This window comes from Gossypium hirsutum, chromosome A10 (genome assembly GCF_007990345.1).
Source record: "Gossypium hirsutum isolate 1008001.06 chromosome A10, Gossypium_hirsutum_v2.1, whole genome shotgun sequence".
Classification (NCBI taxonomy): domain Eukaryota; kingdom Viridiplantae; phylum Streptophyta; class Magnoliopsida; order Malvales; family Malvaceae; genus Gossypium; species Gossypium hirsutum.
Genome location: NC_053433.1, coordinates 76,191,595 through 76,213,779, shown reverse-complemented (window position 1 = coordinate 76,213,779; position 22,185 = coordinate 76,191,595). Strand labels below are relative to the sequence as shown.

At 33.0% G+C, this 22,185-nt stretch overlaps 2 protein-coding genes across 6 annotated transcripts; one reads left to right on the top strand and one right to left on the bottom strand.

Moving 5' to 3' along the window:
• Positions 1-197: 197 nt before the first annotated feature.
• Positions 198-2,454, bottom strand: LOC107903788 (protein TRIGALACTOSYLDIACYLGLYCEROL 1, chloroplastic). 5 transcript variants are annotated; one of them, XM_016829951.2, is made up of 3 exons: positions 2,329-2,454; positions 1,576-1,672; positions 198-1,504 (listed from the first exon to the last, which is right to left on the bottom strand). In XM_016829951.2, exons 2-3 carry the CDS (start codon positions 1,620-1,622, stop codon positions 490-492), a joined length of 1,062 nt encoding a protein of 353 aa, XP_016685440.2. In that variant the 5' UTR covers positions 1,623-1,672; positions 2,329-2,454; the 3' UTR covers positions 198-489. The 5 variants fall into 5 exon arrangements, with proteins under 5 accessions (XP_016685440.2, XP_016685443.2, XP_016685442.2 ...); XM_016829954.2 differs by having other exon boundaries at positions 198-1,495; XM_016829953.2 differs by having other exon boundaries at positions 1,576-1,646; positions 2,329-2,451.
• A 6,774-nt stretch (positions 2,455-9,228) lies between these two features.
• Positions 9,229-21,398, top strand: LOC107903789 (phosphoglucan, water dikinase, chloroplastic). The gene is made up of 19 exons (XM_016829956.2): positions 9,229-9,628; positions 9,893-10,505; positions 11,337-11,423; positions 11,502-11,633; positions 12,919-13,044; positions 13,790-13,968; positions 14,471-14,555; positions 14,901-15,050; positions 15,169-15,221; positions 16,440-16,648; positions 16,764-16,882; positions 17,216-17,286; positions 17,439-17,556; positions 18,738-18,824; positions 18,964-19,050; positions 19,151-19,227; positions 19,374-19,539; positions 19,638-19,749; positions 19,979-21,398. The coding sequence occupies exons 1-19, from the start codon at positions 9,444-9,446 to the stop codon at positions 20,881-20,883; spliced, it is 3,561 nt and encodes a 1,186-aa protein (XP_016685445.1). The 5' UTR covers positions 9,229-9,443; the 3' UTR covers positions 20,884-21,398.
• Positions 21,399-22,185: the final 787 nt, after the last annotated feature.

The window sequence follows — 22,185 nt, the reverse complement described above, 5'->3', positions numbered from 1 at the left end:
AGATCTTCCCTCTGATTTCTTTCTTTCAAACAGAAAAGTTGCCACAATGTTGCATGTGAATAAAACCATTTTACACAAAGTGGCAACCATTGATTTCCAAATAAGAAAATATCTTATCATTCTAATAAAATTAAAATCACTTCAGGCAACAATTCTTTTAAAATACTCGTATTTCAATGTATATGTGGATGTGGATGTGAAACTATAACCCTTTAAGGACCCTCCAGCTACATAAAAAATAAGCTTTAAAACATTTCAACATACCATCTTGGATGCATATTCATATCTTATACACCCAAATCCGAGTAACATAGAGTAATGTTGAGTCACTGACAACAGAAAAGGGAGGGACAAACTAGCCAAAGATTGCAAGACTTTATACAGAACCTATATAGTTCCCCTCTATGTTATCTGTCCTCTAGGAGCCATCCATTGAACAACATTGAGATAGGTGTAAAGAGTTAGATGCTGACAAAGAGGCCAACCTGGTTATACACAGTTTTTCAACGAATCTCCGGCTCCTTGGAAGAAGCAATATGAGAGTGCAAAATCAGCCATGAAAATACCAACAAGAGAAATAACCACAGCTGATGTTGTTGATTCGCCAACACCTTTGGCTCCTCCCATGGTGGTAACTCCCCAAGCACAGCTCACAATAGATATGATCATACCAAACACTTGAGACTTAATCATTGCACTAATTATATCCCATGATCGAAGAGCCCTTTGCGCAGAATCTAAGATGATATTAATGCTAATCCCATAAACACTATCAGCCAGCAGCGCACTTGATGCCATCCCTACTGTGAAACACATTAGAGTCAAAAATGGTAAAGCTAAAGAGGAAGCAATGACTCTGGGTGTCACCAAATAATCAACAGGGTTTGATCCAAGAACTCTCAGCGTGTCTGTTTGCTCGGAGACCTGCATCGTTCCTAATTCTGCGGCAAATGCACTGCCAATACGCCCAGCAACCACAATTGATGTAACCACAGGACTTAGCTCCCTTGAGAACGCTAAGGCCAATACCCCACCAACTGATCGGTTCAAACCCAATCGGGTAAATTCTCTTACAAACTGAATGGTAAAGGCCATGCCAACAAATGCTGAAGTTAGAAGACAAACTCCAACTGATTTAGGTCCAACTCTCTCCAGTTGTTGGAGGGTATTCCTCCAGTGGACTTTACCCTTTAGAGTTCGAATGATAACCTGTCCAGCAAGGACAAGAACAGATAATCCTCTCCATAAGTACTTTGGAGGAGACCATTTGCTAAAGAATGTTTCGGGTTCTGAGGAGGGTGCATGGTTCGTATTGATGTCTTCTTCTATTACAGGGGCATATGCATGGCCATCATCTGCGTTGGAAATCACAAACAATCTAGTTTTGCGGATTGGTGTTAGAAATCTAAGACTCTGACCTCTTCCATTGAAGCTAAGTTGACTTGAATTCCAACCTCTGAGTTTCATGCGGCCATTGGATCTAATAGAGCTCCTTCTACAATCACTGTGTTTAAAGATATTAAATCTCACAGATGAAGTTCAAAGAAGGAATTTAGGAGCGAGAGAGAAACTGACCTACTAGAAAAGTAATATGTTGGATGAAGTTGAGAAGTTGTTTGCATCTTTGGCCCCTCTTCCTTGAACTTCTGTAGTATGAAATTTCAAATAAAACCTAAAAAAGTTTGAAGATTACTCCAATCAAGCTAAAGAATTACACAAAAATGTTTCTTTTTGGTTCCCAGAGAAATAGCATTTTCACCCAAAAATTAGCAAAAATAAAAATAAAAAAGATTTGTCTAGTACCTTTACAAGAAAAAAAATCAGGTTTTTTTTTCCATATGCTATAGCAAGATGCAATGACTACACAAAGAATCAATTAAAAAGTATATTTTGGTATTATTCATATTTAAGTTGAAATTTAAAAGTACTAATCTTTGTTAAATGTTAACTGCTTTGATAGTTTTTTTTTTTTAATGAACTAAGAACATTAGTGTGAGATTGGATTGACCTCCCCCCCCCCCTTCAAATATCCAAGTTATTGCTCAAATTTAAGCAAAATTGTAGATATAGGCAGTTATTGAAATACCCAGAAGCAAAATTTTAAAAGTTTATCCCAAGAACTGCTAAAAGTTCAACTAAGCAATCGCCTCAAAATTAATGGGGAAAACTTAATCATAAAGCTTCAACAACAAAAAGAAACTCAGATACATTTCCGCAAATAACACTTAAAAGTAACAAGTTCAAAATGAAAGCAGCAGATAAAACCCCTAAAAATCATGAACAGAACAGAAGAAAATTTGCCGGAAATAATATAAAAATATATAATACCTCAGATTAAAGATGGGAGGTAACGATGGCTGTGAAGATAGATGGCTGGCTTTCCTGTTATCGTCCACAATACCTGCGTGGGGTCTTCTAATTTCTTGAAGGGTAAAATGCGTTCAAGCTCACTCTAAAATAGTTTTTTTCCTATTTTAGTCATTTTAATTCTTTTTTCCCAATTTGATCACTCTAATTAAGATAATTGATTAAACTAATCACTCTTATTAAGATAATTGATTAAACTAGTCACTGCCGTTAAAAATTTCATTAATTCATTAATAGATTGCTGACGTGACACATTATTCAATTGAATGAAAACATGTGACACATTTGTTTTTACTTTTGACTAAGCTCAAGGACTTCTTTGTAATTATTCCAAATATTTTAGTCAAAAAGTAGAATAAAAAAAGTGCTACATGTATTCATTCAATTGGCTAATGTGCCATGTCAATAATATATTATTAAATTAATAAAATTTTTAACTGAGTGACTGTTCGATCAATTATCTTAATTAGAGTGACCAAATTGAAATTAAAAATTTTAGAGTGACTAAAATAAGAAAAACCTTATTTTAGAGTAACATTGGGTGTAGCTTAACTTTTCTTAAGTAATCTCAAATCAAATAACATTAAAAAAATAAATTTAAAAAAAAAAGAAAAACTATAATATCCAAAACCCTTTAATCGTAAATAGTGTAATTTCAAAGAAAATATGTGATAGATTCTCGATGATAAATAAAATAAAATTTTATCACTTAAGAGAAAGCTAATGAATACCAAAAGAAATTGAGTGAAAAAGCAAGGTAGGATGTATTAAACTATTAATAGGACTAAATTGCAATGACGTGAAAAGTGATGTGGTCTTAGTGCAACATTGACAATTTTTTAGAAGTTGACATTTGGGTTTTTGTAAACATAGGCCTGGCTTTGATAACTTGGATAAGGTTCGTAGTATTGTTGATACGGGTAAGGCAAGGTGTAGTAATTGTAAGGATCATGTTAATAATTTCCAAAAGTTTTGATTGTTTGGGTTTGGTTCGTATTTTGGGTTTGGTACTGAGTTTGACTGGTGGGTTTGCCATCAAAAAAAAATTGTGAGGGTGGAAGTGGTTTATGTTCATTGCACAAATTATGGATACAAGGATTAGACAATATAGATATAATGATCATGTAAGGGGGTTCACCTTGCTTAGGGTAAAGGGAAGAGCCATTGTGTATGGTAGTTCAATAACGGTGGTTATGAGGTTAATCGAATATGGGAAGTGAGTGTATTAAAGAGAAAGAGCGGATGAGAGACAAAAATCTTGCCTTTGGTTAAGGTTAAGGGTTTATATACCCTTAGCTATGATTCCGAGGTGGTCAAGTGGTCTGTCACCATAGGTCTAGTTAGGGTGGTGATTAGACATGATGTCGATCACTTCAGATAGGACATGGTAGTTGGTGTTAAGAGTGGTGATTAATGCATGAGGCTTATGTGGTGCGGAGCCGAAAGGTGGATGTGAGGAGTGTCTTCAAGGAGTTGTTTTCGAGGAGATTTTCGAGACATGATTTCGAGAAGTGGGCACCCATAAAGTGTGTTTGAGGGGTTTGTAATGACCTGAATTTTACCGTTATCGAAAAAGTATATTTTTGGGTCTCCGTTTCTGAAAAATGGATTCGTAAATATTTATTAAAAATATTTACGAAGTAAAATGAGTAGTTAATTAGAGTTTAATTAAGTGAATTTAATTTAATTAAGAGTAATTAAGTAAAAGGACCAAATTGAATAAAGTGTGAAAGTTGAATTATAGATTAAAAGAAAATAAAAAGGACTAAAAGGGAAATTATACAAAAAGTATAAATTAAGGCGGTTTATTGTGAAGAAAATCTAAGATTTTTTTTATGTTTAGTATATTATTATATAATAAAGATACTTTATGTTTTAATTATATTATATTATATTATATTATATTATATTATATATATAAACTAAAGAAACAAAAGAAAGGAAATAGAGATAGAATGAAACGAAACAGAGAGCAGGGGAGAAAAAGGAAGAAAGAAGGGAAGAAAAGGGAAAATTAAAGGTTTGAAGATTTAAGCTTTAATTGGTAAGTCAATCAAGCCATTTTTACTTAATTTTGATGTTTTAGAAGTTTTAGAACAAAGTTTTGATGAAATTAAGTTGATATTTTGAAAGTTATTAGATTTTTAGATATTGTCCATGTTAAATAAAATGATGAATTAAGGGCTAAATTGATAGAAATTCAAGTTAAAAATGATACAAGGATTGAATTGTAAAGTGATTCATAAGTTTTATACTTTAAGGACTAAATTGAAAGAATTTTGAAATTATGGTTTTATGATGAAAAATAGATAATTATGTCTAAGTTTGGTTAAAAAATTGAGTAGAAATAAAGTATGAATTAAGATAGAAAAGTAAGTGAATTTAGTTAGGATTAAATTGAAATTAAAGTAAATCAATATTTTATACTAAGACTATTTTGGACAGCAGCAGTAGTCTAAGTTTGAAAATTCACCAAAAATTTTAGAAATTGAATTAGAGGATTAATAAAATATGGAATTAAAACTTATTGAGTCTAATTTCTTATAGAAGAAACGTTATAAGCAATTGAGTTGTAAATTATGAGATATAATGAATTTTGTGAGATAAGGTTAGAATGAATTCGGGTTCTCCTGTTCTGACTTTGGAAAATCACCAAAAATTAAAGAAAAATAATTAGAGGCTTAAAGTTATGTGTTTAGAATCCATAATGAGTTTATTTTCAGGAGAAATCAACAGGAATATTATCCGAATTCTGTACTGTGAGATAATTAATTTTTAGTGAAGAAGAGACGAAACTATCAGACAGCAGAATGGGGGTGAATTTAAAGAATAAACTGTACTTAATGGCTAAACCAAAAATTCTGAAAATTTTATTGTAAGAAGATTTGTGAGTCTAGTTTCAGGAAAAATTAGCGGATCTTAATTTAGAATTCTGTAACTCAAGATATAAATTAGTAATGTATTAATGATTATGAATTGTATTAATTTCGTAGTCAATGTGGTACCGGAAATCTTGGCTAAAAAAGGACAAGACAAAGTCAACTGGAGTTAGCTCGAAAATTACGGTTTGTATTTCTATAATCCGAACTTAGTTATTATTTGTTATATTTATATACATATGGCAATTGTTAGTGTTAGAATTATGATGTTTTACAATTGGAATGGATTGATTTTGGTATGCGATGAATTTATTGAATTTATATTGATTGAAATTATTTTGATTGAATTTATATTGATTGAATTATATAATATATATGATTTATGTAGAAATTTGAATATTGAATGAATATTATATTGAAAAATATATTGATTGGAAATATGAGGAAATTGATATGAATATATGAGATTGTGATATTTGAATATTTGATATTGAAAAGTGAATTGAATTGTATTGAATTATAAATTAATGTGAATAATTGAAATATATTGTTGAATTGAATGAAATTGTATGAATTGTGAAAATGGGTGAATATATGTGATTATCATAATGGTATATTGATGAAAGAATTATTAAATTGAGAAAGTGAATGAAATACCCTATTAACTTGTCGGGCTGAGTCGGATATAATTGGCATGCCATAGGATCTGGAAGTGTATGGGATTTGTCGGCTTTACTGATCAGACACTTTATCTGTCGTATTTCAGGCACCTCGTGTGTCATATCAGGCACCTCGTGTGTCGTATCAAGCACCTCGTGTGTCGTATCAGACACTTTATGTGTCGTATACTGATCAAGTACTATGTACCGTTTTAGGCACAATGTGCCGTACTGGTGTGTTTGGGTTGGAATCTGTGTATCCGTCAAAGTCCAGGTTTGTTAATAGGGGTAAATAAGTGAAAGATAAATCGAATAAATTTGATTGATCAAGCTATTGAAATGAAACGAGAAATTGAATTGAGAATTGAAAATTTATATATGAAATTGAAAATATGAACCAAAGGTTCATGAAATGATTGGAGTTCGAATTGATGATATATGATGCCACTTGATGAATTGAAATGTGATTTGAGATATATGAATCATATGTATATACTGAAAGATATCAGGGATAGTAAGTTGATATGATATAAATGAAATTGACTATTATTGAAATGAATTAAAATGGAATATGATTGATAAGTGTATAGTTGAATATAGTTTAATGATATTGAATTGTGAGTAAATTAAGGAAAGCTATACCGAGTAGTAAGTGAAAGAATGGAGTAAATAATAATGGATTTAGTTAAGAATTGAACAATTATGTTATTGTGTTTATTATATGATTTGTATAAAATTTATATGGTAAGTAGTTGAAATTTATCTATGAATAAATAATTGAATAATTGTAATTGTTATTATGATCTTAAGTATTTGTTATATTATTAATTGTTCGGATTATAGAAATACCACTGAGTATACCATACTCAGCGTACGGTTTGTTTTCGTGCCCAGGTTAAGTAAAGATAGTACGTTGAATCAGCATCCCAGGACGATCCCGAATTCATTAAGGTAAAGTATGTTGAGTATTGATAGTGGCATGTACCCAGGATGTTTAATGAGAGTTATTTAGGTTGTAGAAGTATTGATGAAATGAGTAAATTATGGTTGGCAACGGTATGTAGTATGAATTTTGAAATTTACTAAAAATTCGTAGTGATTCTAAATTAGTCCCGAATTGAATTTACTGTTCATATTGGACCGCAAGGGCCCATTAAAGGGACGACATCTTAAAACTAGGATGTGTGTGAATATTTATTTTAATTAATGACCAGAATTGGACTGTACTGACTGGTAATGTCTCGTAACCCTGTTCCAGTGACGGTATAGGGTTAGGGGACGTTACAAATTTAGTGGTATCAGAGCTATTCAGGTTTAGCCGATTCTTGGACTAAATCGAGCTCGGAATTGAGTCTAGAGGTACATGCCACCAAGCCCAACACTATTATAATCCTTCTTATGAGAGAAAGCCTCTAATGATTCAATGAGTACTATTTGTAAATCAAATTTAGTAGTTCTTGTTATTGCAAAACCCTTGACATGAAGGCTCATTAGTTGTGCTACATCTTCTAGTATTATCGTTCATTCGTTGCATGAAAAATGCAACACATGAACATTAGGTCTCTAATGCTAAAACTGGAGGAGAAAGAAAGTGCGACACATAACTCATCTTACCAAAATAATTAACTGTAAATAAACTAATAATATGTAAGTAACAATAGATTTCCTTGTCTAACATTTTTATTTTCTAATTTTTCGGGCTCATAACACTCTTTTATTTGTTCTTGTTGCAACATAAACAATATGTCCTTGTAATCTCAATAAAGAGGTCACTATGAATATTGGGTTTAGAGATTTTCGAATAAAAGATAATAAGGTGGGACATGATAGAGTATATACTAGAGTCCTTTGAGTTTTCTATAAAAATCAACTAATGGAATAGGTTATTTATAAAGTTTAAGGTTAATGTTTTGTGAAAGGGTCTTGACACTCATTGATATCGAGATTCATTTAAATTTTAAATAGTAAAAGTTTGAAATTTTTAAGGTTTAGGATTAGAGTTTTAATATGGTATTGAAATGGACATCAACGATTATAGGTGTCAATGTTTGTTTATATTTAAAAAATGTTTAGACTTAGGATTCTGTTGGAAAATTTAAATGATCTTTGGAGCCTGTTGAACTCTTATTAAAATTTTAAAAAATCATTTAGATTTAGGGGTCCATTAGAGTATTTAATTGGGTGTTGAGGTATTTTTAAATGTTGAGATTTTATCTCTTAACACCCGCCATAATTCCAAAGGCGAAAAAATCTTGATTATTTAAGGAATACCTTAACACTAATGAGTATTGAGATAGTTTTAAAAATCATGTTTTAAGAAACAATCTCAAAACAATAATATTTATGAAATAAATAAAATTATTTATATTTGTTATAACAACCAAGTTTTTAGTAAAATAATTTTTTTTTATATTTTATTTTAACTCTCTATAGCAAATTTCCACTTATAAAAACAACAACCAAAGCTACAAAGTTATGAAGTACATTCTTTTTTAATCTAGTTCTCTATAACAACATACTATTTAAAAAGTAAAATTACAGCTATTTCATTTAAGCAAACTTATTAATTACAATTTATTAGATAAAAATAATCTTAACTAAAATATTATTTCAATAAAATATTTAAATTTCACATGAAAAAAATCTATTAATTATATTTTATTAAATGAAATAATCTTCAACTAATAGAATTAAAGATATCAATCCAATAAACTATTAAGTTCCATAATTAAATATTTTAATATGAATTTGGAACATCATAATCTTATAAATTGATTACTTGAATTTAATAGTTGATTAATTTAATTTGATAACTCATACTGATTAATTGAACTTGTTAGATTTATAAAGTTCATAATTAATCATGTGAAAAAATATAAAGTAAAAAATACATAAAAGTAATAATGCATGCACTTGTTATAGGTATTTTAATTTTGTTTATTTTATGGTAAGTTTATAATAATTATTTATCTATAATAGTATGTTGTTTTAGGTGCATAACAATCATCTCTTTATAACAGATAAAATCTTGACAAACGAATGAGATTATTATAAAGATAAATTTATATTTATTTTAAAATAAATTTAATAAATTATTTCTTAAAACTAAAACGATCCTAGTAACGATTAACCTTTATTTTATTCAATAAATATATTTAATTATGGAAATTGACTTTATATAATTTATTTTATTCATCATCTTGAAAATAAAAAAAAATATAATAAAAATAGACAGTTAAATTATATGAATATAAATATCTTCCAAGGATTCTCATATTTCAAGTATAAATATCTTGGATCTTGGTCATATTTTAATTTAATTACAGAAAATACGTGACTAGGAATTTACAAATAGACAATTGGGTTGAGCATCCCACGTGGCGCAAACCCAGCAATTGAGACCAGAAATCCCAATCCATGATTCAGTGAACTGTGAGAGATCAGTATAGTAGGCTTCATTTCTTTGTTCTCTCTGCCTATACAAGCACAAGATCTCAATCCCAAGACGTACAAAGGAGAAAAAAAGGGAAAAGAAGCAATGGATTCTATTTCTCTACGTTCACTCCATTTTCAAATCCCAGCTCGGAAGCAACTCAAATTCCTCCCCGACGCTACTATTTTCAGCCTCAGGATTTCTTTTCCTTTCCCGTTTCCGCCGGGAATCAACCGCCACCGTAAACACTCTCATTCTCTTGTTTTCGCCGTTTCCTCTACTCCCACTAGGTACCCTTTTCGCCTTTCTCCTTTCTTCTTCTTTTTACAACATTCGTTGTCTAGGCTTCTTCTCCTTCTTATCATTGTTGATATTTAATTATACTTAACTTTTGCTGATGAGAAATGTCTGCAAATGGAAAGGTTATTTGAGTTTTACTTTTATTATGATTGAAAAATCTAATGACATAGTTTTTTCCTGATTGATTGTATGAAATGGTATCGAATCCTCTTGAGGATGGAGATTGCTAAAATGGGTTTCTTTTTTTGGAGCAGAGAAGAAGAAAAGAAGAAGAAGATGACGAAAGTGAAACCAATGTCTGGAAGTGGCAAAGTAGGGCTTAATGTCTGTTTAGACCACCAAGTTCAATTTGGTGAGCATGTAGTGATCTTGGGGTCCACAAAAGAATTGGGATCCTGGAAGAAGCAGGTGCCTATGAACTGGAGTGAGGATGGATGGATATGTGACTTGGAGTTGAAAGGGGGCGAGTCTGTTGAGTTCAAATTTGTGGTTGTTAGTAAGGACAAGAGTGTAGCATGGGAAGGTGGAAATAACCGTGTTCTGAAACTGCCTCAGGGAGGAAATTTTGGGATGATATGTCACTGGAATTCCACAGAGGAGACGTTGGAATTATTGCCTTTAAGTTCGGAAGAATATGTTGACAGTGTGGATGATGCTGGTCATAGTGAATCGACATCTACTACTGATGCCTTGGAGGTCGAGGCAAGTCCTTTTGTTGGACAATGGCAAGGGAGGCCTGCTTCCTTCATGCGGTCAAATGAACATCACAACAGAGAATTGGAGACGAGATGGGATACGACTGGTCTTGAAGGGTTGGCTTTGAAATTAGTTGAAGGTGATAAAAGTGCAAGGAATTGGTGGAGAAAGGTACACATAGTCATTTTGTTGATTGCAAAATTCATATTCATAGAAAAATTCTAGAAATGTCATAATCAATATATATACATGCACTTGAATTTGAAATTTACTAAACATACAGTATAATTTTATGATGTTTAGCATTATGGACATGTGTAGCTTGATAGTGTTAATGCATTTATTTGAATACAATTTCATTGAACCTTATATTAGCTGAAACCCTTTTTCATGAGCTCTTTCTATGAAGTTCCATTCAATCTATCTAGCTCACATGCTGGCACTTCATAGTACATGCATCATGCATCAGTGGTTCTGTGGTTGGTGTTGTCATGCCTCAAGCCAGGTCAATAGAAGTTGTGAAGGTATGATCAAATTGTGGGAATAAGGAAATGAAAAAACCATGAATTATTATTTTCTTTACATGAACAAGTAACACACTGATAGTTTGAATGTATTTAAATATAATTTCAAAATTGAAGAACTAGGATATTGCTAATAGTAGTCTTCCCTGTTTCATAAAGTTTTTGAATTTCTTTTTCTTCGGGCATTGGGGTGGTGGCAGTTGGATGCATGGGAGTTTGCACATAGGTAGTTGGGAAGATGGTAATGTAATATGTCTTATAATGTAATATGTCTTATCTTCCCTGGCCTATCTTCTGAACAAAAATAAAAAAAATAAAAAATAAAAACGCTTGTTTATGCGAATCTTGTTCATCTATTATTTTAAATCATGACTTAGCTTTTAAACTTCTATCTTTGTGGTCGATTATCATGATTTTGATTTATATTTCTTCTTCAGCCAATGACATTTCTCTGTATTTATTTTTCCTATTATGAAAGCTTGAAGTGGTTCGTGAACTATTAGTTGGAAGTTTGCAACGTGAGGAACGGTTGGAAGCTCTAATATGCTCTGCTATCTATCTGAAGGTTGTTTACATTTCTTTTATGACAGCATGTTTTGGTGTTTATTCTTCCACACTTTTCTTAAATATTCTTTTTATACAGTGGATAAACACAGGACAAATTCCTTGTTTTGAAGATGGGGGTCATCACCGGCCAAACAGACATGCTGAGATTTCCAGGCTTATATTTCGTGAATTAGAGCGAATCTCTAGTAGGAAAGATTCTTCACCTCAGGTGCTCTATTGCTGCAGTTTGCTGTCTTTATTCATGGTTATTAAATTTTTTTTTGGTCCTTTGCTTTGCACAGGATGGGATTGCTTGATGTCATGTATCCTACTCTAGTTCTCAATGGAGTTAGTGAAAAAATATAACCTTTGCCAGTTCTTTGGTTCAATTCCATGGATTCTGGTTCACCCAATTTAAACTACATTCTGAACAAGATTAATAAAAACACACTCTAGTATAGGTTATATGTTTCTTTTCATGTATCAGGATTGATATCATCGTTGCTCTTTGTTTATTTCCCTACTTATCTTGCTTGGCAAATTTATGTTAACTTGTGGTTTATCCATCCTTTTAGCATGGTCTAAAGACTTTTGCTTGTAACCATTTTTGAGAATCTAGATGATAAATTGGCATTTAGCACAGGATGATAGAAACTGACATGTTAGATGTTATTTAGGCATTTTCTTATACTTTTTCTATGGTGGATCACTATAAGAACTTTGGCAAAGTGAGAGTAAGGTGCATTCTGGCAGAAAAGAGAATTAGGTAGTGCTTATCTTTGTCTTTGAATTTGTCAGAACCGAAGCAAAACATGGATGATCCAAACAAAAGATTCCTTGTTTAGTTTATTGGTAGACAGTATGTTCAGTGTTCATAAGGAACTTAAGGTACAGTAGCTGCTGACACCTGTGTCTGTAGACAATATGTTCAGTGTTCGTATTCAAGTAGCTTTACAAACATTATATCTAAGCTAGTGTTATCTAATGAATAAAAAATGTGTGTTGCTCTTTATAATTGTTAGTAAGTTGTCTGGTAGTCCTTAAATTTTTTTCTTATCACCAATTACTTGGTCTCAGGCTTTAATGGACTAAAGTGCTGGTGTAGCTGAAGCTTATAGTATTTTGAAATTTGAAAATCACTGGCACCTATGTTGATTCAATAAAAAATTGGGAGTACTTTGATTGGACCTCATACGGTTTTACAGAAAGTGCTGCACTTAGTTTCTTAAATAATTGAGTTTCCACATCTTCGTGAGAGTATACCTCTGTGTTAAAATTAGCCTATTTTACAGATTGGTCTGCTCTTGATTTTTGTATGTTTCTTAAATCTTTTTATTTTAGGAAATTAGAATATGTAACTATTCTAGCTGCAAGCATCAAATTTTGAGGAAAGGAACAAACAAGACAACTCTCATGCACTTTAAATGGCAATATTTGTTTATCATATGATTTATGCATATCAGACTATCACGTTGTATAATTTTCTCAGTTACCTTTTTCTTCCCAAATTCTAGGAATTGCTTGTTATTCGCAAGATCCATCCTTGTTTGCCATCTTTTAAGGCAGAATTTACTGCATCTGTCCCACTTACTCGAATTAGAGACATTGCTCACCGGAATGATATCCCTCACGACCTCAAGGTCAGATTTCACAGGCACCTCGATTTTTATGGGTAAATTACACTGGTAGTCACCCAACTATTAGTAAATCTCATTTTTGGTCAACAACAGTTCAAGTACCGATGGAAAGATAACTTGGCAGCTTTTAAAATTGGTATAATAGCAACTTTAACCCTCAACATTTATACCTTGTGTCAATTTAGTCTTGATTTCAAAAAAATTAACCCTCAACATTTAGACATTGTGTTATTTGGTCTTTTTTCTTTCTTCTTTTTTTTTTTGTGACATTAAGGGTTATTTTTAAAAGAATGAGAAACGATGAAAATTATTATCTTGGACTTTTGGGTGTTTCAATTTTTGTATATTTTTGATCAAATTTAGTTGATAGAATTTTTTAGCTTTTTAGATGGAAGGATCACAAAGAAAAGCAAAATTGAAAAAAAAAGGACCAAATTACACAATGTGTAAACATTGTGGGTTTAAGTTTTTTACAATCAAGACTAAATTGATACAATGCATAAATCTTGAGGGTTAAAATTCTATTATGCCAATTTTAAAAGCTGCCACGTCATCTTTCCATCAGCCATTTAACGACTGGTGCCCAAAAAAGAAAAAATCAAATAGTTGGGTGACCATTTTGGAATTTTTCATAATTCGGTGACCGAAGAAGAAACTTTCTAATAGTTGGATGACTACAAGTGTAGTTTACCCTTTTTATAATTTGAAATTCAAATTAATTACTAAAATTTCAATTTATATGTTCCAGCAAGAAATTAAGCATACAATACAGAACAAGCTTCATCGAAATGCTGGCCCTGAAGACTTAGTTTCAACAGAAGCAATGCTTGCAAGAATCACCAGGGAACCTGGACAATATAGTGAAGCATTTGTGGAACAATTCAAGATATTCCATCGGGAGCTCAAAGATTTTTTCAATGCTGGAAGGTTCAATTTGAATGATTAGTATTTCTTGCTTTTACTTTTCGTTTCCTTCATGGGTTATACTTTAATGAAAATGTCTCATTGAAGATAATAATAAGCAACATTACAGTAGCATAAAGTCCTCTGCGATACTGATACAATAAATTTACTTTTTGCTTTGTAAGTAAACTTCTAGAAATTCGAATGGTTCTTGTTGCAACTTCCATTAAATTCTTGGATTGCTGCTACAAGATCTGAATTTAGCTCCCACTCTATCTGTTATTAACTCATCTCTGTGATTTACCATGTAACGTTGCCTGCAGCAAACAGAGTGGATTTCCTACTTGCTTTCTTTAGTTATGCATAAATGTAGCTGACTTTTTGGAATTTTTGTATTATCTATGCATATTACTTTGTGTTTTCCAGTTCATGGAGTGGTCCAATTCTTCTTTTGATGCTATGTCTCGATTCTTAAGACTCCTTGCTAGACATTTATGCATCTATCTAAGATTTTATGTTATTGCAGCCTCACTGAGCAACTTGAGTCAATTAGAGAATCCTTTGATGAACGGGGCATTGCAGCTCTTGTAATGTTTCTGGAGTGCAAAAAGGTATCTTTATAATTGTTTGCTCTTGTTTTTTATTTATTGCTATGGTTTTGTAGTTAGAGTTTTTATCTAGTGATTAATGGAGTTTGACAGAAAGTTCATCGTTGAGTAAAAAACATGCATTCAGTTCCTTTAATATTTTTACTTGGATATGTTTCCAAATAGAATATGATAGCAGATTCTGATCCATGAAGCCAGTCCCACTTAGTTGGAAAAAAGCTTGTTATACAACTGAGAATCCATAGAAAAAGTTCATAGTTGAAAAGTCTTTGTTCTAATTATTTATTTTTAGACAATGAATTTTTGTTGTAGTCCTTATTTTTCTAAGAGGCATTTTTATATTTCCAGAGTCTGGATGCTGCAGAAGGATCGAGTAGAGTTTTGGATTTAATCAAGACAATGCGATCTTTGGGTGCTTTGAGAGAAGTAATTGTGAAGGGTCTTGAAAGTGGTCTTAGAAATGATGCTCCTGATGCTGCAATAGCAATGCGCCAAAAGGTCAGTCCATTCTTTTTAGTTTTTCAGCAAGCGTAAAATAAACAGAAATTTAGCTTGAAGTTTTCTCTTTTTGCACTCGTGTCTTGTTTTAACTGGTGCTGTTGTGTGCAACTATCAGTGGCGACTATGTGAGACTGGTCTTGAGGACTATTCCTTTGTCCTCTTAAGCAGGTACATATCTAAATTTTTGGTCTGCTTTTGATACTTGATGTGCTTGAATTTGTAAAGATAGTCAACTCTTTAGAAATATTCCAGATATATAGTGAATGAGTTATGTCATACTTAGTTCAGATGAACCATTGGCATCTTATCCACTTGTTTACTGTAAGATTGTGTTTACATGGGATGACTCCAACCAATACGAACTTCTTCATGCTGAAAACAAAGCGGTTAGGAAAAGCCGAGATTAATTTACAAGAAGATTTTGAGTGTGGACATTGTTTGATGTGGCTTTAGGGTGTCGTTCTGAGTCCTATATCTTTTCTCTTCTTTCTTGTCTGTTAATTTACTACATTGTTCACTATCTGCTCTACTAGAAACTAACCCCAACCGTACTAACTTCAGCTACCAACACTAAAGCCTAAAACTCTTAATTTGTTGCTCAACTGTACCTTCACAGGATCAAAACAGCCACTGGATAGCATTTTAATTTCTTCATTTCTTCTTAAATTTTGAACATTCCACTTATAAACCATAACTTTTCTTTTAGCGTCCTCATTGTTTTAACCTCCAATCTTAGTATTTTTGCCAAAATACTAATTAACCTATCATTTTACTTGCCAAATTCTTGTCAGTTAGAGGCAGTGCCTCTTGATGTCCTATGTCACTTGTCTATATTATTTTCCTTGAATAATTTTAGTAGATATCCACGTTTGATGTCGAGAACTCATATTAATAGGATGGAGTGATGTCACATTAATGAGTTTTGACAATCTTAAGGGCAATAACCTGAAGCTAGAAAAAGCTATTTCATGTTTTTATTGGGCTGGTTGGGTTGTTAAACTGAGTTTCTAATTTCAGACCTGAAACTTACTGTTTCTCATTTTTTAGCACATAATAGACATTAGCTTCTTGGTATTCATACATCAAATCTGCAAATCATGCAAAAAGCTAGAGATATGCTCTACCTTGCAACCAAACCTGCAGATAGTGGAACCTTTATAAAAGGTGATCATGGTCATGCACTTCATATTTATTCAGCCTCAACAGAAAGCCTTTGTTGCATTTCCAGTGAAAAATTATTCAAGATTTCTGTGGAAACAGAAACAGTGCATTTTCTGGTTTCCCATGTTTGTAGTTAGATTCTGCAAGCAATACGTTTTACTTTTAGTTTTATGCTCTTCTTTCTCCGTTTTTCTCTTCATGCAGTACTGACTTGCATTGACTTAGGCTACTCAACATGCTCGAAGCTGTAGGAGGGGCCAATTGGTTTGCAGATAATCTGGAATCAAAGAACATAAGCTCTTGGAATGATCCACTTTGTGCCTTAATTGTGGGTGTTCATCAGCTTAGTTTATCTGGTTGGAAACCTGAAGAATGTGCTGCTATTCAGAGTGAACTTACTGCCTGGCAAGAGAAAGGTCTCTTTGAGAAGGAAGGTACCTTTATTATCCTTTTATCGCTTAAATCTGGAAAAAAATTTCATGTTTAGTAGAATAGATCTCCTTATATTGCTTTATTTCATTTTCTGGGCCCCTTTTGTTTATTATAAAGGAAGTGAAGATGGCAAAAGAATCTGGGCATTAAGACTCAAAGCTACACTTGACAGATCAAGGAGGCTGACTGAGGAATATTCTGAAGTCCTTCTCCAATTATTCCCTCAAAAAGTGCAGGTAAAGAAATGTTCTTGTGAAAAGCAAAGTTTTGTGCTATATGATGAAACTTTTGTGAATGTAAATACTTGAGATTGATGTAAGCTTAACAAATGTTTTCTATGGAACCAAATGTTTAAATTCGTTTACTGCTAAAGTTAATGAATTGTTTAAAATGCAACCTTTAGAGGCAATGTCAGATAAACTCTGGAAGAATAAGCAATTTTCAATATATAGATCAGTTTGTTCCTCAATGTTCCAACCTCCACTGGTGCAGCTTTATATCATCAGTAATTTAATTTAAGGTTTATACATGAACTGGAATCCTAAGACATTGTTTGGTCAATCTTGAAGATGCTAGGGAAAGCTCTTGGAATTCCAGAGAACAGCATAAGGACATATGCTGAAGCTGAGATCCGAGCTGGGTATGGTAACATTTATCTTTCTGATGAATTCCCTGATAATGTTGCTCTTTATGTTTGTGAGATTTTGCTAGTTAAGCTGCACGGAGAAAATCATATTACCTGTGTGTAGTTTACTATTTTCTATTTTCGTAACTTGAAATTTTCATTTGTAGGGTGATTTTTCAGGTTTCAAAACTTTGTTCCCTTCTCCTGAAAGCTGTTAGAACAGCACTTGGTTCTGAAGGGTGGGATGTCCTTGTTCCAGGAGTGGTGTCCGGAACATTAGTTCAGGTACCTCAATCACTTTAATGCAACTGACGAGGATATTATTATTACACCTTGTCTCGCTCATTCCATTCCTTCTGAATCCATAAACACATTGTCGCATCAAAGAGGTTGCACATTACATTAGGAAGTAAATCCTAGTTATGTTTTTGCAATTGAAAATAAGTTAGTGAAATAAGACAACATGCATTGTCCTAATTGCAACTATCCCTGAGTTAGGTGCATAAAAATATTTAACTTCTATCTAAAAAATTCTTAGTTGGATTTTAAAAATAGAGAAGTAATAGAACGGTGATGTCCAGTTACGGTTGATTCCTGATGCAACATGGTTTTTTTGGTCTCTCAAAATATAGCAATATTTAGAATGGTCCTACAGGCTATAATAATATCTTTTGGGGCTAACCAAAAGTAAATATTATTTGGTATTGACGAGACTTAAGGATGTTTACTTAGATCTTGGCTTTAGAGTTTAAAAAATATAAATAATTCAAAATTCCAGGATTTCAAATTTTCTTTTTCGATGATGGATGTTTTTTAATACTTTTTAGCCACTAGAAGAGAACCACTGGCACAACTTGTACTCGACCAAAAAAGAGGGGTCAAATGCATATGTTAAGTTCCCGAGTTATTGATTGAGTTACCTGAGAATTAACACAAAATTAGATCCGAAGAAAGGGTCTTTGTCCTTATTCAAATTCCTACTTTTGCCTATAGTTGTGGAACTGTGAGGGAGTTGCCTACCTTGGAACTCCAAGGGAGTTTCCTATAATTTATTGGAACTTTTAAGTTTTAACTTTCTTTATTCATTAATAATTTTCCTTTTAAATTTAGGAAATAAGATCCAAAACCCTAGTTTCATTCAAGCTAAACTATGACAGCAGGAAATCCTTGTTTATCAGGAAAGTTTTGTTTAAACTAATAAGTAAAATCTGATAAATCAAATCCTGCTAAAATCTGAATCAAATAAGAACTAAATCCCTAACAATGTCACTAGCAGGTGTTGCAACAAGCTCCTCACAGTAAGACTATCAACATTGTATGACATTAAACTTTGTCATCTGATAATCTGATGTCAACTTTAATTGTTCCAATTTCCAATAAATGCATGTGAAATTGTGCCCCTTTATTACGTGTGTACCTCTGCAAATTTTTTAGTTCCATGTGATGCTAAATTACTTTTGCTTCAGGTTGAGAACATTGTCCCTGGATCGCTGCCATCATCTTTAGAAGGACCTCTTATTCTTGTGGTTAATAAAGCTGATGGAGACGAGGAGGTTTGAGATAGTTTTCAGTTAGCTATTTTTTGTTGTTGTTTTGGGCCATTCAGTTAGCTATTTGTTTGATGCTTGAATATTATTACCATTTTCTCGTTTACAAGCAAAGTGATCATGTAATCTCATTTACATGTTGCAGGTGACAGCAGCTGGATCTAATATTGCAGGAGTTGTACTTTTGCAGGAGCTGCCTCACTTATCTCATCTTGGTGTTAGGGCCAGACAAGCAAGTTCTTTCCTCTTATGATATTAATTTTACCTTAGAATTTGTGATGGAAACATTGATTAGTAGATGACATACTGATAAAGTACATATTTTTGTTCAGGAAAAGGTCATTTTTGTTACATGTGAAGATGAAGAAAAAGTTTCTTATATACAAAAGCTTGAAGGAAAATGTGTGAGGTTGTTTCTGAACTTTTCTGCAGTATAGTCAATGTTTGTTCTCATCAATCAACTAATGATAGCTAGCTCTAAGCTCTATATACCATTGAGTCTGACACTTGAATGGTTTGTTTTGTTTGCTTCTTGATTTCATAAATTCTTTGAAGATTGGATGCATCGTCAAGTGGTGTGAGCATAAGTCCATCTTCTTTAGATGATTGTGATGCTGATTCTGTTGCCAAAAATCTTTCAACTAATGGTTCATCTGCTGTTGACATGCGTGGTCCTCCTGATTTGACGGGGTTGTCTCCTAAAGCCTCTTACTCCAATAAGGCAAGGTTTTCTCTCTTCTATCTTAGGTTGCAAGAGACTAGCAATCTCAAAGTTATTTTTTATGTTAGTAATCAAACTGATAATGGTTCTTTATACAGGGTAGTTCTTCAGCTGGACTTATACTGCTTGCTGATGCAGATGCACAAACTTCAGGAGCAAAGGCAGCTGCTTGTGGCCGTTTAGCTTCCTTGGCAGCAGTTTCTGATAAGGGTAACATTTTTGTTCTTGGCAGCTAACTTCATATTGATCATAAGAAGTATTTATATATGAATAAGAATCAATGATTTTTTTTTTTTTGTTTAACAAACCACCTAATTTTTTGATAAATTCATTTGTTATCATTGTATGGACTTTCATCTTCTGTGTTATAAATTGTACATTTATATGTTGTTCTGCATGATTTTCTTTTTCATCTTTTTCTTTTGTTTCTTTATTGCAGTCTACAGTGACCTAGGGGTGCCAGCTTCATTTCGTGTTCCTGCTGGAGTAGTTATACCATTTGGCTCCATGGAATGGGCTTTAGAGCAAAACAAATCCATGGAAACGTTCATGTCTCTTCGAGAAAAGATCGAAACAGCAGGTCTGGAGGATGGTGAGCTTGATAATTTATGCCACCAACTCCAGCAGCTGGTCTCTTCCGTACAGCCCCCACAAGACATAATTGATAGCATAATGAGAGTATTCCCAGGCAATGTACGCTTAATTGTTCGTTCAAGTGCCAATGTTGAGGATTTGGCGGGGATGTCAGCTGCTGGACTTTATGAATCCATCCCAAATGTCAGTCCTTCAAATCCAACTGTTTTTGCCAGTGCTGTTAGCCAAGTATGGGCCTCGCTCTATACCCGAAGAGCAGTACTAAGTCGGCGAGCTGCTGGTGTGTCCCAGAAAGATGCTACAATGGCAGTCCTGGTTCAGGAAATGCTTTCACCTGATCTTTCATTTGTACTCCACACAATCAGCCCAACAGATCATGACCATAACTATGTTGAGGCTGAGATTGCGCCAGGGCTGGGTGAAACCCTCGCTTCAGGAACTAGGGGCACACCATGGCGTTTATCTTCCGGGAAGTTTGATGGGCTTGTGAAAACAGTAGCATTTGCAAATTTCAGTGAGGAGATGGTGGTATCAGGTGCAAGTCCTGCTGATGGGGAAGTAATCCGTTTGACAGTAGACTACAGCAAAAAACCCTTGACGGTTGATCCGGTATTTCGTCAACAGCTTAGTCAGCGTCTATCTGCAGTTGGATTTTTCCTGGAGAGGAAGTTTGGCTGCCCTCAGGATGTGGAAGGATGTGTTCTTGGAAAAGATATTTATGTGGTTCAGACACGTCCCGAACCCCTGTAACAGCTTTTACCTGAGTAGATAAGCTATCTTATATGCATTTGATCGTTGCCACCCCAAGCATTTGTTGCAGTTTTTCAAGCTTTCTAAGCCCTACATACCCAATATAGATGCAGTTTGGAGCTACCTATGTTTGAATAACCGGCATAGATTGCAAAACTTGTACTTGGGAGTCCGATAGATGAGGGATGGAAATGCTGCTACAAATATGTTGAGTAATCTATGTTTTGTTAGTGGAAGACCATAGAATGGTTTGTATGAAAATATAAAGCAGTGCAGGGCCATCCAGTGTTGGAAATCTCTATGTTGTTTTATCTTAAATTTGTTTATATGAAATATATGAAGTTTGCAATTGAGAGCAAAAAGATCTCTGGCATTCAGATTGTATTAATATCCCTACTTCTGTTTAAGTTATGTTGGAATAAACAGCTTTGGATTTGAATCCTGTTTAAAATAAAATCTGGGATCGTTATTGTATTTTGTATGAACTCTAGAAATAAAACAAGATTTCATGTTCATTGCGTCGTCTCTTCTAGTGCAGATTGCATCGATACGTCATTGATTCGACTTTCTATTTGTTGTTCTTTTTACTCATTCTGACGCTTCAAGACTGTTTGTTTAAGATTAAAAAGAGAAACCACAATGCAAAGAGATTATGACTTATTGAATAACGTTTTTAGCATTAACGGTTTTTTTTTTCATTTTGGTTTTTACCTTTTAAAGAGTACATAATTTTTTTTAATATTTTAAATAAAATCATAAAATTTATGAAAAAAATGAAAATTCTTTAAAATTCAAAAAATAAAAAATTACAAAATTCATTATTATCTAAATCGGACCAATTGGATTGGGAATCCGTTCGGGTATCGATCCGATGAGAAGTAAAAAAATGGTTGACTCGCGAACCAATACAAATTAGTTGAACCGAGCTAAAAACCAGTTGAATTGGTAGTTGAATCGATTTTGAATTGGTCTGACCAATTGATTCTTAGAACAACTAGTCCGATCGACTCAAAGCAAATAAAATATTAAAATTAAAATTATAAAAATAAGTTCAACTAGTTTTTTAACTCGTTCAACAAGCCTGTATCAATTCGCAGGTTAGCTAGTTTTTTACCTCTCTTTGGATCGATACCCCAGCCGGGTTCTTGATCCAACCTATCTGATTCAGTTTAAATAACATTAAATTTTTATATATTTTTAAAAAACTTTCATATATTTTTTATTTTTCGAAAATTATAATTTATTAATTTTTTTAAATATGAATATTTTTAAATTCTTTTTTAAAAAAATTTCACGGTAAGG

Bases quoted from the DNA above. Each gene is read 5' to 3' on its own strand.
- LOC107903789 (XM_016829956.2), top strand. From the start codon at position 9,444: ATGGATTCTATTTCTCTACGTTCACTCCATTTTCAAATCCCAGCTCGG. The intron at 11,634-12,918 runs GTGCTCTATTGC...CCCAAATTCTAG, and splicing joins GGAAAGATTCTTCACCTCAG to GAATTGCTTGTTATTCGCAA. The intron at 19,051-19,150 runs GCAAGTTCTTTC...ATTTTTGTTCAG, and splicing joins TTGGTGTTAGGGCCAGACAA to GAAAAGGTCATTTTTGTTAC.
- LOC107903788 (XM_016829951.2), bottom strand. From the start codon at position 1,622: ATGCAAACAACTTCTCAACTTCATCCAACATATTACTTTTCTAGTAG. The intron at 1,505-1,575 runs GTCAGTTTCTCT...CTTTAAACACAG, and splicing joins ACATATTACTTTTCTAGTAG to TGATTGTAGAAGGAGCTCTA.